This window comes from Schistocerca serialis, chromosome 6, assembly GCF_023864345.2.
Source record: "Schistocerca serialis cubense isolate TAMUIC-IGC-003099 chromosome 6, iqSchSeri2.2, whole genome shotgun sequence".
Classification (NCBI taxonomy): Eukaryota; Metazoa; Arthropoda; class Insecta; order Orthoptera; family Acrididae; genus Schistocerca; species Schistocerca serialis.
The window spans coordinates 130,031,272-130,054,296 of record NC_064643.1 but is presented as its reverse complement, the minus strand read 5'-3'; the positions used below and the strand labels follow the sequence as shown (position 1 = coordinate 130,054,296).

Genomic DNA, 23,025 nt, shown 5'->3' with positions numbered 1-23,025 from the left:
GCAAAACTTTGATGACGTAAATGAGGAAGAATTTAAAAACAGTTTCAAATTAAGATTCAAGACGGGGCCTCGGGGGCATGATGTTGTTCATCATGTTGCCGAAGTCATGGCACCAATGTGGAGAAAGATCACGGCAATGGGCGGATTATACGTTGACTTCCATTCGGTCAACGTCAGGGATTACATCGTGGTACCTCGCTGCCTGAACTGTGGTGACCTGGACCACATTCTAAGGCTTTGTACCAGGGAGTCGGCTTGTACGAAGTGTGGCACAAACGGACACAACCGCAAAGACTGCAAAGCAGCAGCGGTCTGCAATCCCTGCAAAAGCCGCGGAAAAAAGTCATGTGGAGCCACGAGACGTAATTGCCCAACATATCGGATGCTAGAGCAACGATTGATTTCTAGAATCGATTATGGCTGATCACAGCCCACAAAACAGGATGCCAAAGTGCAAATCCCCGAGCAAGAGGAGGTGGGATGGTATGAGGGCAACCAGATTTAAGAATTTCTTTATGGCGCTCTCGGGCGCCACTAAGACAGAATCATCAGACAAGGCCATCCAAACAGAGCCCTACATGATTGACAGCAGTATACAGACAGATCTCCCCGCAATGGGCATAGATCCAGCCTCTCAACGCCAGGGAACGAAGCCGTCTGTCCATCTGAAGTGGCAAGGGCATCCTATGACTGTAACAATCCCAACAGGAAATCAACTTAAAGAAACCCAACCTATTCAAGACAACGCAGTCACAAGTACAAGTCTGAAGTCCACAACACAAAGCACTCCAGTAGTCAGATTGCCATGTGTGGACTCGGTAAGGGTGTACCATGATACACGATGCAACTGGCTAGGCTGGAAGAGCCAATTACCCTCCCCACTGCCTTACGACATGTGGTCTGTGTAGGACATGAAGAGAGTAGGAAGGTAACGTTCTCGGTAATGGAGGCTGTGGACAGAATTCAGCTAAAGTCAGTGAATCTCCCCACTGATTTCGGAGCCCTGCGGGACCTGCTGAAAAAGTCTTTGAGAGACGTGGTGAGAAGTTTGACCTCAAGGACGTCTACGAACCGGCTGTACTGGCAGATGGACGAATTGCTTTCGACTGGAATAAGACGTGGCCAGACGACCACATGCACACATACTTCCCATGACGACCGAAATAACAATTGGACAATTAAACACTCACAATAGCCGACTTGTGATGCAGGAGCTCCGTAAAGAGGTGGAGGAGACGAGACTGGATCTGCTCTGCCTACAGGAGCCGTACTCCCAAGCTGGAAAAATAGCTTTTGCTGCCGCAACATGGCAAATTGTCAGCAGAGGGGAGGACCCAAGAGCGGCGATAGCAGTTACAAATAAACTTCTGAGGGTCACCACGCTGTCGCAATTCACAACTAGTCACTGCAACGTCGTGGAGCTTCAGTCCCCAGTGGGAGTAATTATTCTCATAAACACGTACTTCCAATACGGAGACGAGATTGAGCAGCATTTAGAACATCTGGCAAGAGTTACCACGGCGTTGCGGGGACGGAAGATAGTCATAACTGCTGACATTAATGCAAATTCCCCCCTGCGATACAGCGGCACCAGAGATACAAACGGAGACAAAGTGGAAGAGTTTATCATGGTTTCGCAGCTCGAAGTGGCCAACATGCCGAGCAACCCTCCTACCTACGCAACAGGAGGAGGACAGGGCACGAACATAGACGTAACCCTAACATCTCCAAACGCAGCAAATCTCATACAGAGCTGGAAAGTCGTGAGCAATGCCACCAGTAGTGACCATAATTTAATAACTTTCACTCTAGGTGACAGGGAGTGCCGCTGGACCATGGGGTGGGAAGTACAATTCAATTACAACAAAGCAGATTGGGAACGCCTAGCAAGTGAGTGCGACATTCCTGCCTTACCGGAAGGTGAAGTATATCAAGACATAGATGTGGACGAAAGAGCTGAGGAACTGGTGGGCGCAGTACACAGAGCGGTGAGGGCCGCTGTACCAACCAGGAGGAAGGCCATGGCTGCCTCACCGTCACCATGGTCGGCCGAATTAGTGGAATTACGTTAATCTGTCAGCAGGCTAAGGAGGTGGTGTGTTGGGGTGTATGGGCGCTCAACATCGAGGTCATCAGCTCCTGGCTAAGGAGGAACTACCAGCGCAGTGTCATCTGGCTGGAAAGGCAAAGATGGCAGTTGCAATATAGGGAGGCCAAGCTGAGATTTCAGAAGGAACTATGCGAAGTAAGAATGCGTAGCTGGGAGAGCTACGTGTTGAACCAGTTGGCCTTAGACCCATGGGGTCTGCCCTATAAATTAGTGAGGGGAAAAATCCGCTCACCCCTGGAGCTATCAACAGTCAGGCAGGGGGACAGGATGATGGAATCTTGGCAGGAGACTGCAGGGGTCCTTTTCCAGTCCCTGCCGCCTGACGACAATGTGGATGGAGAAACCATAAGCCAGCAGCAACTGTGAGATACAGACCTAGAAGAATACAACAACGACACAGCAGTCTACCCCTTCTCAGAAGAGTAGGTGGCTGCACAAATAAGATCCCTAAAAAGAGGGAAAGTTCCAGGACCAGACGGCATTGTGGCTGAGGTTGGGCAATTTCTGGCACCCCAGTTAATCGCGCCGCTAACTCACCTCTTTAACGAGTGCCTCAGACAAAGGAAGTTCCCCAAGAGGTGGAAAACCGCGAATGTGGTCATAATTAAAAACGGACCAGAAAAAGACCCAGCCAAAGTCAAATCATACAGGCCAATTTGCCTATTGGACCTGTTCGGGAAGCTTTTGGAAAAACTGTTGGCTGACAGATTGATGGCTCACCTGGTGTTGTGCGGGATGAGCAACAGTCAGTTCAGCTTCAGGTCGGAGCGGTCAGCATCTGATGCTATCGCTCTGGCGGCTGAGGTCTGTGGCTTAACCCCGCATATGTACATAGTTGGCATCATGGTGGATATCAGTGGTGCCTTCGACAACCTGTGGCGGCCTCCGCTCTTCTCCTGTCTGCAGGAGAAAGAGTGTCCAGGGCCGCTATATGGGTGTCTGAGGAGCTATTGTAAGGATTGGGAGGTATGGCTATCATCACCTAGCAGGAGAATTGGGAAAGTAATTACCAAAGGGTGTCCCCAAGGCTCTGTTCTGGGACCCCTTTTCTGGGACATCCGTATGGAACCGTTGCTAGACAGACTACAGCAAAGTGAAGAAGTGCTAGAGGTGATAGCCTACGCAGATGACCTCTTCCTGCTGGTCGGCGGTCACAGCCGAGAAGACATCGAACCAAAGATCGAAAGGGCCATAGGGAAACTGCACCAATGGTGCCAAAATACAAAGATGAAAATATCTCCGAGTAAATCTACATACCTACTGCTAAAATGTCAGCTAATCAGGAATCCCACTGTTAGAATCGATGGCTCACCAGTTCTTCGCCGATGGGAGATGCGATACTTGGGAGTCATAATTGATGAGAGATGGAACTTCGGGAAACACATAGACACCATAACCCAGAGAGCTCTCCAACTACTAAACAATCTCATCTCCATTGGACATACAAGATTTCATCTCCCTCCTCATCTCATAAAACTTTATCACAACAGTATTCTAACCTCAGTAGTGGGTTACAGCTCGGGAGTCTGGGCGCACAGGCTCACGCGGGTCGTGCCCGCCATGAAAGTGAGAAGAGTCCAAAGAAGCATGATTTTGAGATCTGTGGGGGCCTACAGAACATCTGCAGGGGGAGCTCTGTTAGTCATAATGGGGCTCTGCCCACTAGATATCAAGATACATGAGCAAGCGGTATGGTACTGGGCCAAAAAGGGGAACAGGGAGAAAATAATCATGGGTGTGAGGGTGGGGGATAAGAGAGAAATACGAAACAGAAGGGAGGAACTTTCGCAGAGGGCTTGGGAGGAAGAAGAAACGGGGAGAAGAACCTTCCAGTTCTTACCAGACGTAAAAGAGCGTGGGGAATGAAATACTTTGAACCTACACGAGGACTTATTCACTTTCTCACTGGTCTTTGGGAAAAGGGCAACCCCCGAGTGTGACTGTGGCGCGGCAGAGGGAACTCCCGACCATGTGGTTTTCGAGTGCCCTCTCTTCAGTGATGTCGCGACAACACTCTGAGACAGACTTCCGAACAATGACACATACCACCTACTCAGACAAGAAGACACTTTTTACACTTTGAATGCTCTGGCAGATGAGGTATCACGGAATGTGTTAACAGAATATCTGAGAGACCAAGAATAGTTACCAATTCACAGACCAACCGATTGAAACCAGATCCCATTCCCATACCGCCTGTGTGTGGAATGGCCGACTTCCATCAGTTGGAAACTGCCACCTACGGGACTAGGGGGGTGGGGTCAATACCACCGATTGTGACTAAAGCACCGATTATGACATAGGTTAAGTTAGTATTTTGTAGGACTTATATTTAGGACATTAATTTAGGAAACTGCAGCGAATACTAACTTTGGCCAGCCCAGTGTCAGGGGCATGCTCCTCAGGGTTAGCTCGTGGAGCCTGGCTATTGTAGGTGGGTTTGTACTTTACTGGCACACCTGTAACACTCCAGTTAGTAGTCATTCTAGGTTAGATAATTAACAAGTAGGTTAAATTAAACTGCCCATTGTTGTAGAAAACTAACACACTGTGGTTGTTTTAAACTGTAGTTCACTAACATAACTGTAATATTAAACTGCATCATAACCCAATTTTATGTATCAATTTATGGCCCACTGATCATGTTAGGAGGTGGGTTAATATGTATAATTAGTATTGTTGTGGAAATAAAGAATTTTTTTTTTAAAGAAAAACTACCATGAAACATTCCTACAAGCATTTCAGACATTTTCTGGCCACTCTCTTTCTTTTGCTTGTGCCGTTTTTCGCGCGGATACGCAGGGTCGGCGTGGGTAATCGGATGTGGCAATGTTAGTTCAAGGCGTGGCCGGATGCCCTTCCTGCCGCCACCCTGTACCCCCTGGGAAGGAATTTGTGTACCCCAACTGTCTGCGACTAGTGGAATCCATGGAATAGCGCGAAAGTGTTCAGATGTCTGCATAACTGAGGCAGGACTTGGGGACCAGCCCGATATTCACCTAAGGGGATGTGGAAAACCGCCTAAAAACCATATCCAGGCTGGCCAGCACACCGGCCCTGGTCGTTAATCCGCTGGGCGGATTCGATCCGGGGCTGGCGGCCTACCCGAGTCCAGGAAGCAGCGCGTTAGTGCGCTCGGCTAACCTGGCGGGTTTTCTGACCACTCTCTATAAACGTTGAAAATGTTCATATATTATTTTCAATGCAAATATGTCAGTGGTTCTGTTTTTTCGATGGATTGCTCTCAGTCTTCAAGCCATGAATGGCCTACTGGGACCATCCGACCGCCGTGTCATCCTGAGTGGAGGACGCGGATAGGTGGGGCGTGGGATCAGCACACCACTCTCCCAGTAGTCACGATGGTATTTTTGACTGAAGCCGCTACTATTCGGTCGAGTAGCTTCTCAATTGGCATCACGAGGCTGAGTGCACCCCTTTTAGACAGAATGAGGTAAAAAAATATTTTTCTTCAAAATTTATTGCAACGTGAGTTTATATTTTTGTTCGTGTCAGCTGGCAAGAATTTTCTTTTAGAAATTACTCCGTCATATCCTAAACTAAAAGTAGAGATGTCTAATATTTTTTTCGGAATTTTTACTAATATTTGAAATTATCACTAACTTGTGACGCTGTAAGACTGTAGGATGACCGTGAAGTGGCTATTTTCACGATGCCCGCGGTAGTATGCAGCTGTTTCTTGAGGAAGCCGTCGGCGAGTGGTGGCAGTGCAGCGGCGCTGGTGTTGCAGAGTCGCTGAGCGCCGAGGAGTCGCTGAACAAGGAGGGCGCCATCTGGTGGTCCCCCAGCGGGTCTCGGCTGGTGCTGGCGCGCTACGACGACTCGGCTGTGCAGAGCAGCAGCCTGCTGCGCTACGGGCAGCCCGGCCTCCTACAGGGCCAGTACGCCACCGTCGTCTCCTTCCGCTACTCCAAGGTACGGTCTGGCCGCAGCAACTCGACGGTTTCTCTAGTGCTGCCAGAAGCGGTTAGAATCGGCATTGACAAACTACCTCAAGTTCTTCGGCCGACGTCAATCTGATGATTTTACTGACGTCTCGCCAGCACGAGTGGCTGGCATTGTCAAAGCTTCACCCTCCATTATCGGTGGTGAAATGGAGCCGAGCTCGCGGCCGCAGACTATATGTACTTGGCGCGCCAACGTCCGAGGGCTTCTCCGCGGTCATTTCCGGTCTGGTTCTCCTCTTGCTACCTGCGACGGTCGTTCACTGCAGTACGGGAAGCCAGGATCCGTTTACCTTAAGGCTTTCCTCTTTCTTGTTCAAACTGTTTGCGTGTTTTTGGATTTCTACAGCTTCACTGAACAAGCGGGTGTGATAGTGCGTCTCTATAGCCAGAACTTCTGTGTCGGTGAATTTTATTACATGGTCGGTCTCACTCAGTGCGTGCTCTGCTACGGCCGATTTCTCCACCTGCCCCAACCTGCAATGACGCTTGTTCTTTGATCCTGGTATTGATTGATCGTCCAGTCATTCCGACATAAACTTTTCAGCATGTGCATGGTATACGGTATATTCGCGACATTGCAAATGGGTCCCTTTTCTCCTTACCCTATCTAAGACTTTGATCTTCCTTGTCGGTTTGAAAATCGTCTTTACGCCGTATTTGCGCAATATACGACCGATTCCGTCCGTCCCTCTGGGAATGTATGGCAGAAAGGCCGTAGCTGACAATTCTTTCTCTGATTCCTTACTTCGCCGAGTGTTTGGCTCTGTTACACTTCTAATTGAATTTGTGGAGTACCCATTGTTCTTCAGAACACTTTCCAGGTGTTGCATTTCGCGTCTGAGGAGCTGCGACTCACATATTCGTCCTGCTCGCGTCACGAGCGTATTAATCATGCCTCTTTTCTGGTTCGGGTGGTGGTCCATGTGTGTCAGATTACGATACACGCTGTGTACCAGGTTTTCGCCATCCCCTGTGAGCAGCAGATGTAGTAATGGCAGTTTTTGTGAGTCGCTGCACCTCAGACGCGAAATGCAGCACCTGGAAAGTGTTCTGAGGAGCAATGGGTACTCCACAAATTATGTCAGAAGTGTAACAGAGCCAAACACTCGGCGAAGTAAAGAATCAGAAAAAGAAATGTCAGGTACGGCCTTTCTGCCATACATTCCCAGAGGGACGGACAGAATCGGCCGTATATTGCGCAAACACGGCGTAAAGACGATTTTCAAACCGACAAGGAAGATGAAAGAGTGTGTTAGATCGGCAAAGGAGAAAAGCGACCCATTTGCAATGTCGCGAATATACCGTATAGCATGCACATGCGGAAAAGTTTATGTCGGAATGACTGGACGATCAATCAACACCAGGATCAAAGAACATAAGCGTCATTGCAGGTTGGGGCAGGTGGAGAAATCGGCCGTAGCAGAGCACGCACTGAGTGAGACCGACCATGTAATAAAATTCACCGACGCAGAAGTTCTGGCTGTAGAGAAGCACTATCACACGCGCTTGTTCAGAGAAGCTGTAGAAATACGAAAACATGCGAACAGCTTCAACAAGAAAGAGGAAAGCCTTAAGGTAAACGGATCCTGGCTTCCCGTACTGCAGCGAACGACCGTCGCCGGCGGCAAGAGGAGAACCGGACCGGAAATGACCGCGGAGAAGCCCTCGGACGTTGGCGCGCCAGGTGCATATAGTCTGCGGCCGCGAGCTCGGCTCCAGTTCACCACCGATAATGGAGGGTGAAGCTTTGACAATGCCAGCCACTCGTGCTGGCGAAACGTCAGTAAAATCATCAGATGAACGTCGGCCGAAGAACCCGAGACAGAAGGCAATAGACAGTCTGTCAACAAGTGGCCAAGAAAGCCTTAACAATTTTGTAGAATCGGCACTGCTTGAGAGATATCCATTTGTCTCCGAGCGCTGCCAACGTCAAGCATCTCCTAGATGCGAAGTACACTCATGTTCAGAAAAAACGGAACACTATGAACAAATAGAGATAGGACGTTCATATTCATCACACATGTACATCAAAATGTTCTGCAGAAATGATTAGCATTTCAGTCTCCTCGGTTCAGCATGTGTCCTGTTGACTCTTAGGCACAGGGTCCGCCATGGACCCCGATAACTTGTTCCATGCATGATGGCATAGACGCGTATAAGGCGTTAGTGGCGTCCTAGGGTACAGCCTTCCATGTTGCATTCACCTGGTTCCAAAGTTCATCAGTGATGCTTGCGACTGGGTTACACTACTGGACCCGTCGTTTCACCATATCCCACACACTTTCGACTGGCGACAAGTCTGGTGATCTGGCGAGCCATGGAAAAAAGCTGACACCTTGTGACACCAAGAAGGCACTTGTTCGTGCAGCAACATGTGATCGGGCATTGTCCGGCTGAAAAATGGCGTCGGGTTGTTGTGCAGGAAGGGTATGGCTGCGGGTAGCGGGTTGTCATTCACACAGGTCACACTGGTCACAATGCCCTGGACACGCACCAGCTGTGGTTTGTGGTTGTATCCCCGCGCCATAATGCCTTGAGTTGGCGCTGCATGTCTTGTGCAAATGCAGTCATTGTGATGCCGTTCCCCCTGTCTCTGGCGAAAATGCAACCATCATTTTCAAACAAACAGAACCTGGATTCATTTGTTGTCATTGTTGTCCCCAGTGACGTCGTTCCATACACCATTTTCGTCTAACATGTTTCTGCAGCCGGCCGATGTGGCCGTGCGGTTAAAGGCGCTGCAGCCTGGAACCGCAAGACCGCTACGGTCGCAGGTTCGAATCCTGCCTCGGGCATGGATGTTTGTGATGTCCTTAGGTTAGTTAGGTTTAACTAGTTCTAAGTTCTAGGGGATTAATGACCTCAGCAGTTGAGTCCCATAGTGCTCAGAGCCATTTGAACCATGTTTCTGCACATTCGTCAAAGGTAGGCGCAGAAGTGGACTACCCATGCCGTAATAAACGGGGACGGTCTGTCATCGCTGGTAATATACGATGTGTTAGAGGGTTCCACTGTTTCGCCAGAGCCGAGGAGGATGTACGTCCGTCCTGCAATGCCTTTCGGATGAGTTGTCTATCTCCTCGAGAGGTGGTCTGGTTGGTGCGATCCGACCCTTCCCGTAGTGTTCTACGGTCTTCCGTAAACCATTCTGCACGCACCCGTTGCACTGCCGAAAACTTCGTCCCACACGAGGAACAATTTCCCGGCTGCATACATCAGTTCTCTCAGGCCAATAATGCATCCTCTGTCAAACTTTCTGATTTGACATACGGTTCGCACATCTATCTGCGACATCCTGCACGTCTGCTCAAGTCACACTGATCTGTTTTCTTCGGTTTGTAGCGACAATGAAGCCCCAGGCACATTTTACCGGTAGGTGGTGTTGCGCCGCGATGTTGATGTTGATCTTGAACCGACGGACTGACATGTTTCAAATGCTAATCATTTCTGCAGAACATACTAATGTACGCGTCCTGTGAATATGACTGTCCTATCTCTAGTCGTCGAAGATGTTCTGTTTTTCTCAACGTGAGTATACTACGAAAGGCTTGTATTCACTAGCAAGTAACTTAGTATGCACTTGCTGAGGTGTTTACGTTAGAACAAATTATTGAAGTTTACTTCTTCAATTTACTGGGGCAAGTTTATTTCAGGAACTTGTCGCAAGTAGTAGTTGAAGAAGTGCAGTTATTCTTAAAAACTGCTGTTGTTGCATTGTTATTAATTAATGAAAATCGTTATGAACCACAAAAATAAAAAATAGATTTTTTTTAGACAAATACATATTATGTTGCTAAGGAAAACTATTCAGTTAGCTAAAGGACTTCAAAACTTTGAGGATATCGTATTCAAATTTCGAACATCTCTTGTCTATTTCACAAACAGGTAGTTCATAACTCGAAACAAAAATGTGTTTTAGTTACTCTTCGACTTTTTCAAGCAGTACTTACTACTTTTATGGCAACTGCAATGCATTTATGTTTAAGGCAACATTAAAAAAATCAGCTAGATTTTAATGACGTTTATACTGCCATTTTACTTTCTCTTCTGGTGAAACAAATTGATTGGTAAAAGCATTTTGCACTACCTTGAGTTGGGGTGCCAATTATATGCCTTTCGTTGTTGCAAAGGTACATTTTTTTCGGCCCATCTGTCTTTGTGGCAGTGTCCTTTGCGGCAGTGATACTTTCGCACCGGTACTGCACACGCAAAACTTCTCTTAAGTTTGACAAAAATTTGCGCGCAATGATAAACCCGACAAGTAGTTGCAGCAAGATGCAAGAAAGTGGAACGAATTTTCACGCTGCAGAGGAGTGTGCGTTGATTTGAAACTTCCTGGCAACTTAAAACCGTCTGCCAAGCCGGGACTCGAACCTGGGAACACGGTCTGGCGCACAGTTTTAGTTCGTCAGGAAATTTCATGCAAGAAGCTGTTTCCACTAACTTGCAAACTTCTTGAAGTTGACGAAAGTAGGGGACGTCAATGTGGGAGAGGTGGGGCGGGGGGTTGGGTTGCAGATATGGTGGTTGCTATTATTCCACCCAAGTCTGTGACTGTGTTGATAATGCGCGGTACCAAAGCAGGAAGTTCGACAGGATGCCTGAATAATATGATTTCAGGATTACGATGTTAGAGTGGTTCCGAGACAGGCAAATAAGTGACGAAGGCTGAAATGCTACGTAAAAAATAAAGGAAAAGAAACCAGCCGTGTGCCCGCATCTCGTGGTCGTGCGGTAGCGTTCTCGCTTCCCACGCCCGGGTTCCCGGGTTCGATTCCAGGCGGGGTCAGGGATTTTCTCTGCCTCGTGATGGCTGGGTGTTGTGTGATGTCCTTAGGTTAGTTAGGTTTAAGTAGTTCTAAGTTCTAGGGGACTGATGACCATAGATGTTAAGTCCCATAGTGCTCAGAGCCAAACCAGCCGTGAAAGTGTATGTCGTGGATGAAATCGCTGAGAGCAGTCCGTTTACCGCGCTACAAATGCGATCTAAATCGGACAGAACTGACATGGGCAAAAAATAAATAAATAAATAAATTTCAGGTAGAACAATGTCACTAATGACATGCCGAAGGAAGGAGTGCACCATCGGTACCACATCCTCTAACGATGAAATGAAATGTAGTGTGGCTAGGGCCTCCCGTCGGGTATACCGTTCGCCTGGTGCAGGTCTTTCGAGTTGACGCCACTTCGGCGACCTGCGCGTCGATGGGGATGAAATGATGATGATTAGGACAACACAACACCCAGTCCCTGAGCGGAGAAAATCTCCGACTCAGCCGGGAATCGAACCCGGGCCCTTAGGATTGACATTCCGTCACGCTGACCACCCAGCTACCGGGGGCGGACTCCTCAAACGATGATGACGATGGTTTTGAATCAAACACAAATGACAGTGACCTTTAGTGAACATCATTTTGACAATTATTTCACGCACAGTTAATTACACTTTGTAAACATTACTGCTGTGGTGTTTTTAATAAATGCAATGTGCAAACAGATTCAAAAATCTGGTTTGTCTTTCGATTCATAGTATCGAGTTGTATATTCATCTACTTTCATTTTTCATTATTTTCGATAAATAAATAATACTTAAGCCGTAGGCAAAACTCTCGAGCATGAGTATTTCAACAAATTAGGTGATTCCCGATGCGACGGAGGTGTCACTTAAACCGGCAATATTACCGCGAGTGTCGTCTCCGATTTCGCGATTAGCACAAAATGCCGCTAGTGGCGCCAGCATTTTAGGAAGCAGCCGACGTTGCCTTCCCCTCACCTCTCCTCTCCACTCGGCAGCCGAAACGTGGGGGCACGGCCGTTCCCGACAGCCACGTGTATAAAGCAAGTTATAACACTTCTAGTGTATTTTGGGATATGACCTGTACCTACACTCATGTTCATAAATTAAAGATAATTGCAGAATATGGTGCCACAAAACGTGGCACTACACAAAACTGGCGCTAATAGCATAGGCACATAGGGAACACACACGACACAGATCTGTAAGTCCATGGTATTGGCGATAAGTTGAGAAAACCGTCCCGAAACACTTGTGCTACGAAACGCCACTGTTTCCTGCGCGTGTACCCCGACATCAATATGGGATATGATCGCCGTGCACACGCACACAGTCCGCACAACGGGTTAGCATACTCTGTATCAGGTGATCAAGCAGCTGCTGGGGTATAGCCTACCATTCTTGCACCAGTGCCTGCCGGAGCTCCTGAAGTGTCGTAGGGGTTTAAGTCGTGCAGTGATATGTCGACCGAGATCATCCCAGACGTGCGCGATGGGGTTTAGGTCTGGAGAACAGGCAGGCCACGCCATTCAACTGATATGTTCTGTTTCAAGGTACTCCTCCACGATGGCAGCTCGGTGGGGCCGTGCGTTATCACCCATCAGGAGGAAGGTGGGACCCACTGCACTCCTAAATAGGCGGACATACTGGTGCAAAATGGCGTCCCGATGTACCTGACATGTTACAGTTCCTCTGTCAAAGATATACGGGGATGTACGTGCACCAATCGCAATTCCACCCCACAGCATCAAACCACGACCTCCATACAGGTCCCTTTCAAGGACATTAAGGGGTAGGTATCTGGTTCCTGGTTCACTCCATATGAAAACCCGATGAGAATCACTGCTCAGACTAAACCTGGACACGTCCGTGAACATAATCTGGGACCACTGTTCCAATGATCATGTACTGTGTTCTTGACACCAGGCTTTACGGGTTCTCCTGTGACCATGGGTCAGTGGAATGCACCTTACAGGTCTCCGGGCGAATAAATCATGTCTGTTCAGTCGTCTGTAGATTGTGTGTCTGGGGACAACTGTTCGGGTGGCTACAGTAAGGTCCCGAGCAAGGCTACCTGCAGTACTCCGTGGCCGTCTGCGGGCACTGATGGTGAGATATCGGTCTTCTTGTGGTGTGGTACACTGTGGACTGTTGGAATCGTTGCCATAATCTTGAGATCACACTTTATGGCACACGGAAGGCCCGTGCTACGACCTGCTGTGTTTGACCCTCCTCCAGTCGCCCTAGTATTCTAACCCTTATAACGTCATCAATATGTGTTCTTTGAGCCATTTTCAACACACAGTCACCATTAGCACGTCTGAAAACGTACGCACACTTACTCGCTGCACCAACACACCGCTGTGTATGTGGACTGCTGCCAACGCCACCGTGCGAAGACCGCAAATCGGCCAGAGTGGCCGAGCGGTTCTAGGTGCTTCAGTCTGGAACCGCGAGACCGCTACGGTCGCAGGTTCGAATCATGCCTCGGATATGGATGTGTGTGATGTCCTCAAGTTAGTTTAAGTAGTTCTACGTTCTAGGGGACTGTCGACCTCAGATGTTAAGTTCGATTGTGCTCAGAGCCACTTGAACAATTTTTTTCGAAGACCGCAGGTCAAATGCACCGCACGGTCATACCCCGAGGTGATTTAAACCCGCAAACCGTCCACCAGAGCGTTGTTTCACCATGTATCAGCATTATCGTTAATTTATGAGCATGACTGTGTATTAAATTCGTAAGTGATACTTATCCATCCAATGTATAATGCTTCTGATTTAGAAACTCGAAAACGGTCTAAAGCCGAAGTCGTGCGCTTGTACATCTAGTAAAGAGAATTACAGCTCATGGCATCACGAACTCTTAATTCGTCACAGCTGCTGACCCTATCGGAATGAAAATATGGAATCGATGTGAATGTTTTGCGTACCCGTCTGGAATTTGTTTATGCCGAAAATTTACAAATAGAATTATAGAAAGTACTCTCACCTCCTACATGGAACTTCACATCAGTACCGGGGATTCTTATAAAAATCGATACAGTATCATCTGTAGACAATTTACGCATGTGATGGGTACATATACACATGGGTTTATCGATAAAAAAATCTACCCGCCGTGCCTGTATGTGACATTACTTATGCTTGATTCAACATAAAAGCCCTGTAACAGAGCGCATCACGAGGTGGGAAACTTTCCAAACTGTTAACCAATAACCTTAGGGCCGAATACATACGAACAAAAGCAACAGTAAGCCAGGTTTCACCTCAACGCAGTAAATAACGTAAATTTGTTTTACGCAATACAGTTGGAAGATTACGATATGGAATTTTTAGATGATTTGGGGTATACAGAGTAAGAAATTTAGTACAGAGATGCCACATATCTGATGTAGTAACCCGGCATTGGTCGCAACATACTGTGAAACTCACACTCAGATCGTAGGTGACTCGAGATCTGAGGTCATACTTTTCTCGCACGCGAGCGGCTACGTGCAGGAGTGAGACAGCGACGGGGTCAAACTGAGATCTTTCAGGTCTCTGTGATTGGAGATGGTGGAGAATGACTCAGATGTCAGGTTAAGGAGGCAGATGTGGCGATAAGGGAATGAAACTAGTGTGGATTACTGGTCTGTTTTTAATGCTTCTTCACGTTTTTAAAGTGCATGTGTTGAAGAGCACAGACGCTAGTTCATAGCTCGACTCCTAAGATCCAATTAATGTAAATCTAATGCACAGGTGAACTTTGTAATTTCACGCTATTATTGACCAATTACTTGAACAAAGAGACACACCGGCCTAACACTCTATAAAGAACAGTGTACACACAGAATTCATAGCACAAATCATGAGAAGGATACAGTTTCTACTTCTCTAGACGAGCCCGTCGGTTCACGATGGAAGTGACAAACAGATAAAAGGCACGTATATGAAGCATACAAAAGGAACCACTTAATTGAATATAATTCCCAACTGACATAGTTTCTGGTGTCAGGTGCTGATCAAGCAGGCACTGACTGGGTAAAACTGCTTTGCTGGATATAACTGTCTTGCTTGATGTTTGGTACCCTTTACTGTATACATGGTGATTCAATTGCCCCTGCCTATGGGTTTTATTATGCAACGTGCAACACCTTCAAAAACCACGCTCGAAATTCTTGTTCTCTTTCTTGCTACACACCAACCATTAGCTCTACAGAAGAAATGAACAGGCTCTCTTTGTGAGAAATGTAATGTAGTTAAACTTCGTACTGGGAAGGTCACTACTGTATGTTTTCCTCGAATAATCTGAAATCTATAACCTCTAGCAAAAACGTATGCCGGTGCAAAACTTAACTGCATTAAATTTCTTACAGAGAGATCCTGTTCATTTTTTGCTGCAGGACTAATGACTCGTGTGTAGTGAGCGAGAGAATGTGAAAACCTTGCATGTGGTATTCGAAGGTGTTGCAGATTGCATAAAACCCAACGGTAGGAGCAGCTAAGTGATCCTGTATACTGCATCTGGGCCGATTAACTGAAAGATGGTACGTGACTGCTTTGTTTTTTTTTTTTTTTTTTTTTGCTCAATTCGCAACTGGCGAGTGTAAAATGAGCTGTTTCTTAATGACTATGACGTCCTACGCGCCTGAAGAAAATGACTGACACCGATCTCCACCTGAGGCACCAGTCTTTACTGTTAATTTTGATACGTAAGAAGATTTTTTTTAATTTTTCCAGTAATTTGGTCATTACAGCTGCCTGCCACTGACCCAGTTGAGCATTGAGTCTAAATCACCTTCAATGGCAGATATGCTTTGTCGACTCTGTGCTACAGTTCATTAGTCGTAGGGCTGGCAAGCAGTAGCATACTAATCTTTGGATAACACATGATCACGTGTTTTGAATGGCTGAGAGATCTGGGGAACGTGTCAGGCAAGGCAACAGTCGAACGTACTCCGTATTGAAGTAGGTCAGGACAACATGGGCAACATGCAGTCTTGCACCCTCTTACTCAAAATTAACGTTACGGAGTCCCCTAAGTCAAGGCACAGTCCCTGGCCTTAAACACAGCTTGTGAGCAAATTTATAGTTGTGCTAACCAGCGTTGACCTCATAGTGCACTAATGGTGCCCCCATACCATCACTCTAGGTACTGTGGCCGGTATGACGGTGAAGAATACAGTCTGGGAGCATGCGTTCTCACTGGAGTCTCCACACAAGGACACGTCCAACATGATGCCGCACACAGAACTGATAAGGATGGCTTCCCAGCGGTGGGATCGACTTTTTGAAACCACCTGTACGGTTATGTAGATTAAGACCCCAGTATCACGCACTGCAGCCATGGTGAATCTCATTTACAAGTATCTAATGAAAAAGAAAATTTAGGAATTTTGTGTGACACTCAACAGCATCAAAAATGTTCTGTCAAATAGTTTGGTTGTGTGGTGTAGTGAACAGGGTAGCAGCTTCACGTACAGGAGTTTGTGATTTCGGGTTTCAGCAGGTGCAATAATTTTTTATTTTCATTTGTTTGTCACGTAATTTTAATCACAATATCAACTTCTTGATTTGCTGTGATTTTTCTTCCTATCATTGTTTTTCCACTTGAAATCTTCGTTCTTGTGTTCTTAATTAATTTAATATATTAATTTAGATTTAATATCTTTTGTTTTATCACCCTGTTTTTTCGTTCACATTATTGAGTTCATTATATCTATTTCTCATTTTGTTTGAATTTCGTTATACTTGTAAACCCTGCTTTAATTTAAATCTTCATCTGAAGTATTTTGTCCATAGTGCAATACGTATTTAGGTTATGTTTTAAATGTTTCTATGACGATTACCACGCAAAAATTTGCACATCTAGTAACTAAAAGTGCGTTTTTCACACCACTGCACAGTCAGTATGACTAGATCAAGTGCGTTTTTCACACCACTGCACAGTCAGTATGACTAGATCATTTGGTCTTTTGCTTTTCAACTGGTATATCGGAATTTTCAAATAATTGGATATTATAATAGATAAATGTAATTAAATTCATAATCACAAAATTTCCGATTGGAAAAAGAATGATATAAAGGAAAAATGAAACAAATGAAAAAAGTGATTCTTGAGTTTCTCCCGGCGTATTTAATAATCAAAATATCCACGGGTGTACTGCCGGTCTACAGTGTCCAACGGGCACTGTAGACCGGCAGTACACCCGTGGATATTTTGAAAAGAAAAAAGGTTTATATGGTGATGTGATGTCGCGTGACTAGGGCCTCCCGTCAGGTAGACAGTTCGTCCGGTGCAAGTCTTTCGATTTGACGCCACTTCGGCAACTTGCGCGTCGATGGGGATGAAATGATGATGGTTAAAGATAACACAACCCGCAGTCTCTGAGCCGAGAAAATCTCAGACTCAGCCGGGAATCGAACACGGGCCTTTAGGATCGACAATCTGTCGCGTTGACCACACAGCTACCGGGGGCATTGTGAATGAAATGATGTGACTAAGTAGCAGAAATAAAAAATTACATTTAAACCAATTAATTCAATAAAAATAATGATCAAAGTTATTTCGAAAAAGATTTAAAAATAAAAAAGTACTACAGCTGGCGATACTCGAACGTCCAACCTCTTGCATGTGAAGGTGTTAGGCTACCCATTACTCCAGACACCCATACAGGTTAACTTCTCTTTTTTTAATGCTATTGGGCAACGCGCAAAATTCTGTTCTTTTTTCGTCAGTTTCTCGCAAATGAGGGCCCACCAGGTGAATGGCTGCAGGATGTGATACCTGGGATCTTAACCTACAACACAATATATTTGGTTTCAAAAAGTCGATCTTACAGTTGGGGACCTCTCCTTGTGAGGTCCATCTGAAAAGACTCCGTGGTCTCACTGCGCGTCGCTCTCCGCTGCTGCGTCGAGGAAGCCGCAACATTATTATTCTCGAATCAGAAACATACAAATTTACAGTAGCCATACACATCAATAAATATGTACATATATATACACAAATTATATTTATATTACATGTGCCCAGTACTTTGCAACCTCCAAGGCGCTTGGAGTGGCTTACAGGAGATCAATCTTCGTGCAGGATGTAGGACACAAAAGGCACTGGAGCATGTGGCTTGTGGTTTGTTCTTGTCCACAATCACAGGACGTATCTTCTGTTATGAAGCCCCATCTCTTCAGGTTGTCTCTGGATCGTCCAACTCCTGATCGTAATCTGTTTAAAGATTTCCACACCAGCCAGCTTTCGTTGTGTCCAGGTGGTAGTTCTTCAGCTTCTGGCGTCTGCAGGTGAGGCGTCGACTTCCTCTATAACTCCAGCCTTGCCTTCTCTGGTGAAATGGTGAGCTTCTCGGATGTTCTCAGGAAGCTCTTTTGCGATCTCAGCCATTGCTGGGCGTCTGGTTTCTCTGGCGGCTGATCCTTTCACACCAGAAACATCATCTTGGTCCTTTTCAGAACCACAATTGATCATCATATCGATGAATATAGAAGCCGCAACATTAGTCGCCGTGTTGACGGTTCGTGCTGCTCCAGACATCGCCGTACTGTCCGCGTGGAAACTTGTCCCGCTGCAAACAAGCTCATTTTCTGACTCGACGACGTGGTTCCACAATCCTGCACGACAGAGCGTGCAGCACGTCTCTCCTCTCGAGCGCTAGTCAAGCAGGGCCACCGACATCCTGCGTGGTGTTGAGTATGGCACTCCTGCATCCACTGATTTCATATTCACATGGCATTAGTGGGATAGCACTAGAAGCAGCTTCCCGGAACGATAAGCGGCAGTGTGGATGGGCCACAATCCTGCCGCTACTGAATTGTGTCACGAGGCGACAGCCGTTTGTCCTTCCTACACGAGACATAACACGATCTTTCATCAAATAAACAGCGTTCAGATTCGATTTTTAAATGCGAAAACTGTTGCTTGATCTTTACTTACATATAGAATGTACTGCGGTTTTCCCATAAGTTTAAGAAAACACAACAGATACGCAAAACATCAATAATACAGGGTGGCCCGTTGATCGTGACCGGGCCAAATATCTCACGAAATGAGCGTCAAACGAAACAACCCACAAACAACGAAACTTGTCTGGCTTGAAGGGGGAAACCAGATGGCGCTATGGTTGGCCCGCTAGATGGCGCTGCCATAGGTCAAACGGATATCAACTTTTTTTTTAAATAGGAATAAAAAATGGGGGTCCCTATTTAAAAAAACGCTGTTGATATCCGTTTGACCTATGGCAGCGCCATCTAGCGGGGCAACCATAGCGCCATCTGGTTTCCCCCTTCGAGCTAGACAAGTTACGTTCTTTGTAGTTTTTTCGTTTGATGCTTATTTCGTGAGATATTTGGCCCGGTCACTACCAATGGACCAACCTGTATATTCTCCTTCTCTATTTACAACAGTTTGCCAACGCTGCGGTAACTTTTCGATTCCGCGACTGCAGAAATCACATGGCTCTGAGGCGAAGAACTCATCGCGCCGTGTTCGGAGAGCATTTCTAACCGGGAAGGATATTTCTTGAAAGTTGTTCGACAGAGAGCAGAAAATGTGAAAATCTGAGAGCGCGAGATCAGGTCAGTAAGGTGGATGCGGAATGGCTTCCCAACCCAGCTCCCTCGTAGTGTTTTTTGTCGGTTTAGCAGGATGCGGGCGGGCGTTATCGTGAATAAAGCATCTTGCTGGTCGTTGTCCTTGGACTGCGTCTACAATACGTGTCAGTTGTTGACAATACATGTTAGCTGTTATTGCTACACCTCGGGAAAGCAATTCGTAGCAGTGATAAATAAACCCATAGCAAACGGAATACCAACATTAAAAACAAAAACGATACGAACTAATGAAGCAACCTAATACTACACGTTTTCTTATTCTCTTCTAAATATATCAATGGTTTTCTGTTCAACATTTTATGTCCACTGAAACCTCTCCTCATTTTCTGGCAACGTCCTGAGATCCGCTGTTCTGTAATTATCTCATGTTCTCAACACATGAGATTATTCAGCTGTTCCTGCCCATGGGTTTTACGCAACCCTCAGTGCCTTTAAACGGCACAAATATTTCTGGTTGTCTCCGCCGCTGTCACCCCTCTACTGAACTCCAACAACTGCTGTTCCACCACGTGCATAAAATTATCTTTCGTGGATGAGCACAGCTCTTTGTACGGTTGCTGCTTTGTTTGGGTTCCACCAATCCTTTCTTTTCCTCGTGTCAACGTAAAGATGCCATTTCTCGTTACTAGTAGCGACACAGGATAGGAATGGTCGGTGTTGTTCACGAGCCACTTGATGACGAGCAAGCAGAGACGCTCATGAGGCCACCGGCCCGTTTTGTGTGACTTTGGCTTAGAGCACGCGGTGCCCATATACCCACTTTGTGGACCTTCCCGTCTGCATGAAAATGTCGCACGATGGTGGAATGATCTCAGTTCATCACATCTGCGAGTTCTCGAGTACTCTGACTTGGATCATTGTGTACTGATGCGTTTAAACGATCTTCATCAAACCCCAAAAGTCTTTCTGAACGTGGAGGATCACTGATGTCAAAACGATCCTCCTTAAGACGAGGAAACCATTTTCTAGCCGTGCTTTGTCCAGTGCCATTGTCCCCATACACGGCACAAATATTTCTGGTTGTCTCCGCCGCTGTCACCCCTCTACTGAACTCCAACAAAAGAAGATGTCTGAAACGCGCCGATTTCTCCACTTGCCACTCCGTTTTGTAGTGACCGCAGCTCCACTCACGTCTCCAAATGACAAAATGTAAGCTCAAATAGCAATAGGAACTACAAATAAAAATAACAGTGATAAATAAACCCATAGCAAACGGAATACCAACATTAAAAACAAAAACGATACGAACTAATGAACCAACCTAATACTACACGTTTTCTTATTCTCTTCTAAATATATCAGTGGTTATCTGTTCAACATTTTATGTCCACTGAAACCTCTCCCCATTTTCTGGCAACGTCCTGAGATCCGCTGTTCTGTAATTATCTCATGTTCTCAATACATACGATTATTCAGCTGTCCCTGCCCATGGGTTTTACGCAACCCTCAGTGCCTTTAAATACCACTCGCAAAATTGTTATATTCTTTTATTCACTACGTGCAAACTAGTAGTCCTACAGAAAACAATTAATACGACGTATCTGCAGCACATTTGATGTAGTTAAATTTTGTTGTGGGCTACGTTTTCGCTAGAGAAACTAGTCTTACAATTATTCAAGAAAAACGTACAATGGTGACTTCCAACGAGTTTTTCTTGAATTAAGGGAAGGTTATCTTTTGGTTCAAAAAATCTTTTTTTTTAAATTGCATTTTTGGACCCATGAAAGTGTTTAGAATCCACTCCCGAAAAGGTTTTTCCGAATACGGAACGGAAATGTTTGTTATTTGCGGTTGAACAGAAAATACACCTACCTGAAATCGGACTTTCTCACGCACCAGTTTTTTTATTTCGGAGGACGAGTTATTGTACCAGTGCTTGGGAGGAAACACACAAAGTTCAAATGAAAGTTTGAACGCGTGTGTTTGGAAGCTAGCCCCCAAGTATTTGCATTATTGTGCGAAGACTGTGGAGATTGCGACTTTCCTGGCAGTGAGCAGCTTCAACGAAGGGTATTTAGCAATTCTGAAGACCATGACAACGATGGGCGTCACCCTGGGACAATATTCGACGCAGCTCGCCAAGCATTCGGACGACCACCGGATTCAAGCGGCCGAAAACCGCTTGTCACCGGCCGTACGAGCGTCTCTGTAACAGCGCAGAATGGCCCAGATCGAGCAGAACACCCTCTATGAGGAAGAGGAAGGACTAGTTTATGGACCCGTTGCAAACGCATTTTTCTCGAAATGACTTTTTTTATTATCGCGCGGTATGGTAACTACAAATTTATTGAACCGATTGCCATGATTGTTTCCGACGAAGATAACTAAATTATCTAGGAGTTGTACCACTTTTATTCAGATCCATCAGATATAAATATTTTTACTTGGCCGACGAAGTCGAAAAATCGATGAAAAAAACCCTATTTTTTCAAATGGCCTCCATTTTGTTTCCTATGGTCTAGATAACTTAAGCGAGGTACAACTCGTAAAGAATCTTATATAACTTCGCTAACGTCGACTCAATTTTGATTTCAGACGAACCAGCTGACCTGTGACACACCGTGCGTTGAGGTCTACATCGAAATTTTGTTTCGTTCCGACGGCACTTCCGCCTTCACTCTTCGACATTTCCCGTCGAAAAAATTCCAGTTTGTAGAGGAAATATCAACAAACATGTTGACCAAATTTGATACTGATATCTATAACATATCCCGAAAAAAAATTCTCATAGAATATGCCTTTTTCGGGCCAAAGATAGTAAACCTCCCCTTAAGTCGAAAACGCTGTCCTCCTGCGTAGACGTCTACTAGTACAAAAATTATCTTCATTAAATTTCCTACAAAAAGGATCTGTTCATTTTTTCTCTAGAACTAATATTTTGTGCGTAACGTGCGAGAGCATATGGAAACCTCGCGCGTGATTTTTGTAGACGTTCCGAGGTCCATAAAACATATTGGCAGGGCCACCTAAATCACTCTGTATCCTACAGAGTCACGCAAAACTGTGTCTACAAATTCACAATTTAATCGTTAACTCTCCATTTCTTGTTAACAGAAATTTGTTTGAATTCATATGGTAATATTTTGTGTTTTGCAATTGCTTGTTTTTCTTTATAATTATTTAACATGTTCTGTATCATGCTGTGAAACATCATCGGAGGTAGTCGGGGTTGCCTTTCCGTATCACATACAACAAACGTCTTCCTCAAAAGCAGCTGTTTATTGAATGCATAGGATAATATAAGGCCACCGTGGCCTCTGACATTTGAAAAAAAAAAAAAATTAAAAAACTGAGTGAAGTTCTCGTCAATGGAATTTGAAAGATGTAATGCATTGAACTATTACCCTGAATTCCTCAGGAGGACATCCAGCAACTATATCAATCAGTGCCAAGCAGGATAAAGGCTTGCATAAGGGAAACAGTGGGAAGCAAGAAGATGTTTAAAACATCAATGTAGGCCTGTGCTGTGATAGTGCCACGCACAACAGCAAGGGGGTACAAGACCCCTCCATGAAAAACACGACTACACCATAACACCACGGCCTCCGAAT

The 23,025-nt window shown here is 45.7% G+C and overlaps 1 protein-coding gene across 1 annotated transcript in view; it reads left to right on the top strand.

Annotated features, from left to right (window-relative positions):
* The window catches only part of LOC126484123 (venom dipeptidyl peptidase 4-like), a 411,056-nt gene that overhangs the window by 251,395 nt on the left and 136,636 nt on the right, over nt 1-23,025 (top strand). Inside the window, exon 7 of the mRNA XM_050107505.1 lies at nt 5,859-6,043. Within this exon, the coding sequence (XP_049963462.1) occupies nt 5,859-6,043 (185 nt within the window). The remainder of the gene's footprint in view (nt 1-5,858; nt 6,044-23,025) is intronic.